At 39.1% G+C, this 8,545-nt stretch overlaps 1 protein-coding gene across 1 annotated transcript; it reads right to left on the bottom strand.

The window, feature by feature from the left end:
• Positions 1-4,588: 4,588 nt before the first annotated feature.
• Positions 4,589-8,112, bottom strand: kazald3 (Kazal-type serine peptidase inhibitor domain 3). The gene is made up of 4 exons (XM_057357033.1): positions 6,980-8,112; positions 6,298-6,458; positions 5,887-6,034; positions 4,589-5,807 (listed from the first exon to the last, which is right to left on the bottom strand). Exons 1-4 carry the CDS (start codon positions 7,473-7,475, stop codon positions 5,722-5,724), a joined length of 891 nt encoding a protein of 296 aa, XP_057213016.1. The 5' UTR covers positions 7,476-8,112; the 3' UTR covers positions 4,589-5,721.
• Between the last annotated feature and the right edge of the window lie 433 nt (positions 8,113-8,545).

The raw sequence follows: 8,545 nt of genomic DNA, 5'->3' as shown, positions 1-8,545 counted from the left end.
TTTTTTTGCAGAACTCTGCAAAAGTGTGTGTGTGTGTGTGCGTGTGTGTGTGCGTGTGTGTGTGTGTGTGTGTGTTTGTGTGTGTGTGTGTGTGGTGTGTTGTGTGTGTGTGTGTGTGTGTGTGTGTGTGTGTGTGTGTGTGCATGCTGTACTCTTTCAGCCACAATGATTATTCAAGATCTTGAATGTTTTGATGTACCCAAATGGGAACAACACTGTGTTTTAACTTACTTCACAAATAGGTGAAGAAACAAATTGATTTGTGATAAAACATCACAAACCAATACAGTACAGAAATGCTAATTTCATAAAGTTATCTTTTTTTAGGGGGAGATGAGGATTCCCTCATTCTGCGTGTTGTTTTTATAATCCAAACAACTAACAAAGGTGTTCGTTGTTAGTTGTTGTTGTTAACTAATTGTAATTGTTTTTTTTTATAAAACAGTCATTTAATGAAAATATAAGATCATCACTGATTTATATTTGTCACATTATAGCTATTTTAAGATCTGACTGGAACATTTTTTTCTGACTTTGTGGTCAATTGCTAACTTCCCTTTCAATGGTGTGTCAAGTTTCCATCACTCATACTCACGTACACACACACACACACGCACACAAACAAACACTTATAAGTCACATGATTGTTATCATTACAGCTCAGCGTCTTTCTGCTTCACAACACTTTAGTTTGCATTTGTAGTATAAGGCTAATTATTAAAACCTTCAGAAAACATCAGCTTATACCTTCCATCTGTGTTAGTTTTTACAAGTTTATATATAGTTTTGTCTTGCAAATACAGCTAGCCCTGAAAACTGGAGGGGACATCAGCTAAAACACAACAAATACCGATGACCAGTGTGGGTACTTTCTTTTAAAAAAAAGCATCTGATGTGAAATCAATTATATAATTTAATAACTGCAGTGACTCAAAGCCAGCAACCTATAGGCTAGCTTTCACTCATTTTGGCCTCTGTCTTCATTATGCTGTGCGGCTTGTCAAACCAATACCACAACAAGTCATCCTTCATCAGAAAAGTTACTATTTAGTTATCCAAAGTCACACAAATATGAAAACTAGTTTTTTTTAACCAGCCACATTATACTGGGCCTGCACAAATACCCACATTTACGGTCTTTGCACTTAACCACTTGTGACTTATTTCCTGTATATATTCCAAGCCTTCAAGTGGCATTATTCCAAGTCACAAGTGTGTGTAGAACTTTATTGCCCAATGAGACACACTTAGCAAGTGCAAAAATGTTGATTCAGTTGTGGCAGTAGTTCTCATTTTCATTGTTCTTTTAAATGTGAATGTCTGTTCAGTGGTTCCGATCTACATCACAATTTGTCTAGGCTGCTTTTGGTTGATCACGAAAAGCCTGTTAAATTAAGTAGACACAACATCAATTACTGTTTCTTTAGGTTATGTCAGGTCTCCTTTATCCCTCTACTTAAATGTAATGTGTTTTAATGTTTTTGCTCCATAGCAGTTGTTTTTAATATGAGAATATTGTATTTATATTGAAAAGTTACATTAAAAGTTATTTTATTAAAACGTATACTTTTTATATATTGTGCTAAAATGTGTAATTGGAAAGTGGACTTAATCAACCAAATTAAGTGATAAAAAGCAGTTATAAACGTTTTACAAAACAAACATCTCTTGAGTCTGCACCAATAAAATATTCAAGAAACATTTGAACACGTTTTACATTTGCACAAAACACATTTTTCATGTACATGGTGTAGTAGCCTAATAATTGGAATGTCGTCAGCGCTATCTCGCGATATCTGGAAACGTGAGTTCTTAAACATGATAATGTCAAAATTTGCAAGTATGGATGATTCGACTTCTTTGCTCAATGTAGGTCTGCGGGACATTTTAGCCTGTTTCATCATTCAGGTGAGAATCGTGAATGTAGTCTCAGAAGAACAGCACACCTTTCGTCATCAAGTTGCACAATTTGAGGACTCATGCAGGTAAACATCACCACATCAGAGGTTTACTACTTCCCCAAATGCCTAAGCCTGTCCACGTGCCTAAAAGTAAGCTATTTAACATGCTTTACAGTATGTGAGAACATTGCATTACAACAGTAATAGTAATTCTTACCTTATAGCTTAAAAAAAATCCAATGTATAGAAACGCTTTAAAATTCACGCTGTGTCCTCTCACTGCCCTCTAGTGCCTGAAAACAGATACTGCACAAGATCAGTCAACATTACAAAAAATTCAGTTGTGGTGTTAAATTATGGCTAAATTAAAAACATGTTGATCCTGTCACATTGTTGAAATATGTGTAAATTGTTCAAAAACCATGGTAGTAAGTGGTCTTGTTCAACTACATATATGAGACATATATCATATATTAGCCTATATTATTATTCAAAGCCAGTGAGATTTGTCATTGTTGTTTTGCTCCACTGAGCAAGCCTTTTGAACAATCGGATGACTCTTTAATATGCAAACCTCCAATGACTTGAATGATTTATGTTTGGTTCATAAGTTCATCTGACTTCTTTTTTCCTTTTCATTGTCTACTCCGAGTTCCTGCTTTGTCTGTTATTCTTCCACAGTCATTAAAAATAACTCTTCCTATGTTGTGCTCTCATTTCACTGTATTGATTGCAATAAATCCACTTACAAGAGCTATGATTTTAGAGCACATGGATCTCATTTTGCTCAAAATTGGAAAGAAAACACAAGCTTGAGAATGACTTGTTCATAACCAGCGGGTCTGGGAATGTTTGTCTTTATTTAAATCAGACTGTGGGAGATCACAGAGGCATTTCTAAATGGCTGTCATGGTTTCAGCATGGTTTGGCCATGCTGCGAATTCTACAGGGAAATTGGAGTGCTTGTGGTGATTTTGTTCATTGATAGAGACCAACAGGGAAAATTAATGACAACTTTTTGTTGTTTATATATTTTATATGGGAAACTATGATTTTCCAACAAGCACAAACTCAGATTGTTTAGATATTAAAGGGACAGTTCCCCCAAAAATAAAAATACTGTCATCATTTACTCACCCTCGAGTTGTTCCAAACCTGAATACATTTCTTTGTTCTGATCAACACAGAGAAAGAAATTTGGAAGAATGCAAATTGGCCACCATTAACTACCTTAGTATGAAAAATTACAATTGTAGTCAAAAGTGCCCCAGAACTCTTTGCTTTCCTACATTCTTCAAAATATCTTGTTTTGTGTTCAACAGAACAAAGAAATGTATACAGATTTGGAACAATTCGGGGATGAGTAAAAGATGACAGAATTTTCATTTTAGGTGAGCTGTCCCTTTAATTCTTCTGATAGTCAATTCAATTCAATTCAATTCAATTTTATTTATATAGCGCTTTTCACACTGTGCATTGTTCCAAAGCAGCTTTACAGGAGCAAATAAGAAAAACACAGAAAGGTAAAACACAGCACAGTGCATGGTGTTTATAGACCAAGCAAGATCATTATAATAAATAATATCTAATAAATAAATGAATAAATAAATAAATGCAGTCTCCCGGTGAGCAAGCCAACACTGCACTGCTCTGCTGTGGCGAGGAACCTAAACTCCAATGATGAATAATGGAGAGAAAAAAAACCTCGGGAGAAACCAGGCTCAGCCGGGAGGGCCAGATCTCCTATGACGTGTCATAGCTGCACTCAGTGACCCCGACCAAAGCCACCGAGCAACATCCATGAAGAACAGGGAGAGCCCACGAGCCGCGACCCAGGAAGCCCCACCCGCCGAAACCGTGCAGGTCCAACCCGGTCCCATTCCGCGATCAACAACAGACAACAGAGGAACAACCAGGGAAAAGTAGTAATGGCATAATTAACTTTATTCCTCTGTTGTCCGACATCGACCACAAAACAAGACCAACCAGACCAGACCCACACAGTCCCAACAAATGAAACGCCCCGAACCACAACCAACAAGCCTCCCCACTCCCTGATAGTCTTCAAACAAAAAGAGGCATCTACAGTATGTGGTGGTCTACTGCATTTCACACATGGTTTTCAGTCCATAAGAATTCAGGCCTCTGACTTTTTTGGTCTCCCATCTCTGTGCCAGTAATGTCTTTTCACGACACAGGAAATTGGCGGATACTTGGGCTGAGATGAGAAGCCCCTCGTTTCTGGCTCTGGATTTTCATACAATCCCCCGACTATTTACCCAGTTTTCCATAGAAATCGAGGGGAAACTGGAATGGGAAAAAAACGGACTCCTGTGAAAATAAAACCATCTACTTGTTTGGGGGAAACATGCATTTTCTGAATAAGCGCTGTTATTGTAACATTATATTGGTTGGTGCTGGAAGATTGTCCCAAGCCCTGGGACAACCATAACATATTGTCCTTAAACATTTAAAAAGTATAGTTATATTTGACACATCAGACGAAATCTGTATAAGCATTCAGCACCAGCAGCTTCTTAGTGTTTGCTTGTTTAAAGTGAAAGGAAATAGGCATATGTCCCCGGGTGCTCGCAGTGAGGAATGATTTCTGACCTCAGTCTAATTGCTTTAACAGCTGATGTCGAGACGAAGTCGCGCAAATGGACTCTGCAACCGTTTGTTGTTACATTTGGTTTATTACCCAAATAATGTTTTTGGAAAGAATGCTATAGTATATGAATCTGCGTAACTCTCTATACAGTAAAACACACGTATGCAAAACATCAAAAGTTTCACAGATCCTCTAATTAGAGGCCTTTTATGTTGGAAACAACATGGTGTCAAAACATAAACATTTTACACTGTTTATATAATGTGGTAGCAATCTAACCTACCATTACATGCAATTACTGTTACCATAATTATGAAGAAGTTGAAGAAACCAGAGAACATTATGAAAGGGGAGGCCAGAGGAGAGCAGAGATTAAAAAGCTGCGTTATCCACAGCCTTCCTGTTAACTACAGGTCTCCCCTCACTTAACAGAGGTGAAATTACAGAGTCAAGATGTTTGTTGTATCAACAAGCGGCCGTATGGTGTTTCAATGAAGAAAGACCTGTAAGTGTGACTTGTAAGCACATAAACATTAAAACAGGATGGCTGCTTTTAACCAGGAGATCATAAAGATGTATTAAAGCCAGCTGTGGACTGGCTCACCCAAATCTAACACACACGCTCAAAGAGATGTCTGGTTAAAGAGATGCCATATGTGGGAACAAACTGTATATAAACCCAAAGGCTGATACAAAGCATTCTGCTTCGAAGAGAAAAAGGATGACTCAAAACTGTGCTGCTCTTCTAAATTTGGTTGCGCAAAGATGTCACAATTTTGTGAAAACTTGGAAGGCGCTCAGAATTCACTCTTCGGTTTCTCGTGTCTCTTCACTTTGTGTGTTTTGTTATCCAGCTGGTCACAAGGGCTTTGAAGAACAGCACTGGTAGAACAAAAGAGACATTGATCCTCATTTCTACACTGAGCTACACTTCTACATCTAGCTCCTGAAGTGCCCTACTCACTCCTCCAGTCGTCTCATTCTGTGTTTTTCATCCATCTCATACCGTTGGGAATTCACTCGAGCTCTTCCTCGCCATCCATCTGCATGTTTCATTGCCCAGATGTTCCATAAATTCCGGAGGGGATGTTTTTTTGTTCTTTACAGGCTTATATACAATCGTGTCCTGATTATCTTTTCTTTTTAAAGTTTTAAATTGAATGTCTCACTCAGTAAGAATGTATGCTTGAGGGTGTTTGCATCCAAGGTTTAGTAATAATCCCTGTCGTAGTCCTGTAATTGGTCATAGTCCATCGCTGCATTCTTGTTTTGTTCCAAATAAGCAGACATCTCATCTAAGCAAAAGAAAGGGGAAAAGAGATTATAAACAGCTAATGAAACCAGTAGTATTGGAGCTTGTGGTATATATTGTACCTGGTGGCAACACCCCTAAAATTGCTGTGGCTGAAACTTGGCCAAGCTCATTTCGAGCGATGCACCTGTATGTGCCAGAATCCATTTGACTGGCCACTTCAATCTGCAGCCAACTAGAGAGCTCATACTTCTGAGGACCACCTCGTGACTGCAGGGCAAATGGAGAAATGAAAAGCAGAGGTGGCTACTGGAAAAAACAACATTTCCTGTTGGCTAAGGCAGCTGAGGTCCATATGTAACTGCTGAAGCCCTTGGCATGTTAATTGAGACATATATCCTGGAATGTCCGGTGTCCCCTAAATCTCTGAACTGTAAACACCTTCAAAAGATCATCTGACATAAATCAAGACTTTTTATTACCCCGCAAAGTTTCAGTTTCACACAAAGCACTTGCAGTTGAAAGTTCTTTACCTGAATTGATATGTGGGGATCATCGCCAGGTAAAACGACCTCTTTTCCATCTTTCCTCCATTCCACCAATGCCATGGGAAATGCAAACACCTCGCACAGAAATGCAACACTGCTTCCCGTTACATTCACCAGATTATGTGGTGGCACCTTGATGACGGGGACTTAAGAGGAAAGAAAGAAAGAAAGAAAGAAAGAAAGAGAGAGAGAGAGAGAGAGAGAGAGAGAGAGAGAGAGAAAGAAAGAAAGAAAGAAAGAAAGAAAGAAAGAAAGAAAGAAAGAAAGAAAGAAAGAAAGAAAGAAAGAAAGAAAGAAAGAAAGAAAGACAGACAGACAGACAGACAGACAGAAATAATGAACAAGAGACAGGCAGACAGCAAGAAACAAAGAAGGAAAGAGAGACAGGCAGAAAAATTGAAAGAGAGAAAGACAGAAAAAGTGAAAGATAGACAGACAGAAAAAAATGAAAGAGAGAGAGACAGACAGACAGACAGAAAGAAATAAAGATAGACAGAAAGCAAGCAAGCACAAAAGAAAGACAGAGAGAAAGCAAGATTGACAGGCAGACAGAAAGAAAGATTGAAAGATAGACAGAAAGAATGGAAGAGAGATAGACAGAAAGTGTGTGAATGAGTGTGTTTTGACTATTATTTTATTATTAGCGATTAGTTATAAGTATTAATACCTGTCTTGCACGGCCCGTCGGTCGTATTGAGTCCTGGCTTTAAAAAATTCGCTTCTATAAACTTGCAGAGATTCATGTATGTTTGTCCGTCTGACCCACACAGAATCTTCTGAGACAAACACACACACTGGTGTTCTTGCTCCTCTCCGTCGACTCCTTCAGACCTCTCCAGCTGGCACTCCAAATTTTCTCCACACAGCCCATAATAGACGTTTCTCTGTCCGAGGTCACATGCCTGTCCCTCTAGATTCCCACACTCATAGCAGCAGCCGCAGCTGTCCTTCACCAGCCCCGCTCTACAGCCCTGCGCGAGCGGACACAGCTCCGGCACGCACTCCTCGCACACTTCCGCCCCGTTCCGCTCGTCAAACTCATCCGCACCTTTATAATAGTCGAAGGTGGCTAGGTCTTCATCCATGTAGTCATATTTGTAACTGGGAAAACCTTCGCCAGCTCGTATGGATAAGACAACTGAAAAGAGCACGAACATTAACATTATTAGGGCTTGTGTCCTGTGCCCGAGCTGTCCAAGCAATACTTTTCCCTCAAGATATTTTTCTTAGTAAGCAGCAAGATCTCTGTTCGTGTTAAAACGGGTCTTCATCAGATGCGAGACTGCTCTCCAAATGCACATGGACTTCATTAAAAGCGACTTGATCATAGACATAAATTCACTTTCAAGAAAAGGGTAAAACAACAAAACAAACGGAAGATAAATAAAAGTTCGCCAGACTATGGTTTGGTAACTTCCACTATAAGTCTCTTAAGAAAAATAGCGTTTTAAAATAACAGATGATAAACGTCGCTTTTGATGTTGGCAGAGCTGTGGTCTCATGCATCCCCGACTGTGTTTCTGTGTGTCTCTACAGCCTTTAAAACCATCTGTGGCTGGAGGAAAATAAACACCGTAGTCCTCCCCCACTCCTGCCATTTTCCAACTTTGTCCCATTGGATGTCCGACGTGCAGAAAAACTTGATGGTGTGTGTTGGTGTTTTACTTCTGGTTTGCCGAACGATATCGAGTCTAAATGCATTGACAGCTTCCCTTGAGACTGTGTCCCAGCTAACACAGTTACGTTGTGACGACGTACCTGGACCGGACCATATTCGTTGCCACGACGTACCATATTAACGTTCCAGCGACGTAACTTTGTGATTCCCATATTCGTCCTGAGGACGTAACATTGGACGTTGTTGGGACATGGTGATTACCTCCTGAAGACATACCTGGAACGTACCATATTCGTCGCAGCTAGGTCCCAAATAACGTTTCTGGGACGTGATGAGCACTTCCTAACCACCAAGCAGTCACGTTGTTAAAATCTTTTTTTTTTATTTAATTTAAACAATTATCATCCCTCACATGGAGGATTAAATTAATTTGTTATTTAATCTGTGCGTTGAAGATTAAAATTGGAGTAATTCAAATATGCATAAAGCACAGTATAACGATTATAAAACTCAACACAGCACTGTACATCACAATCAGATATTTTATTTATACTGTAGTACATGACATAAATAATCAAAGACTTCAACACAATATAGAGGATTTAAAGCAGATAT

This window comes from Triplophysa rosa, linkage group LG17, assembly GCF_024868665.1.
Source record: "Triplophysa rosa linkage group LG17, Trosa_1v2, whole genome shotgun sequence".
Classification (NCBI taxonomy): Eukaryota; Metazoa; Chordata; class Actinopteri; order Cypriniformes; family Nemacheilidae; genus Triplophysa; species Triplophysa rosa.
This window is presented reverse-complemented; position numbering and strand designations above follow the sequence as displayed.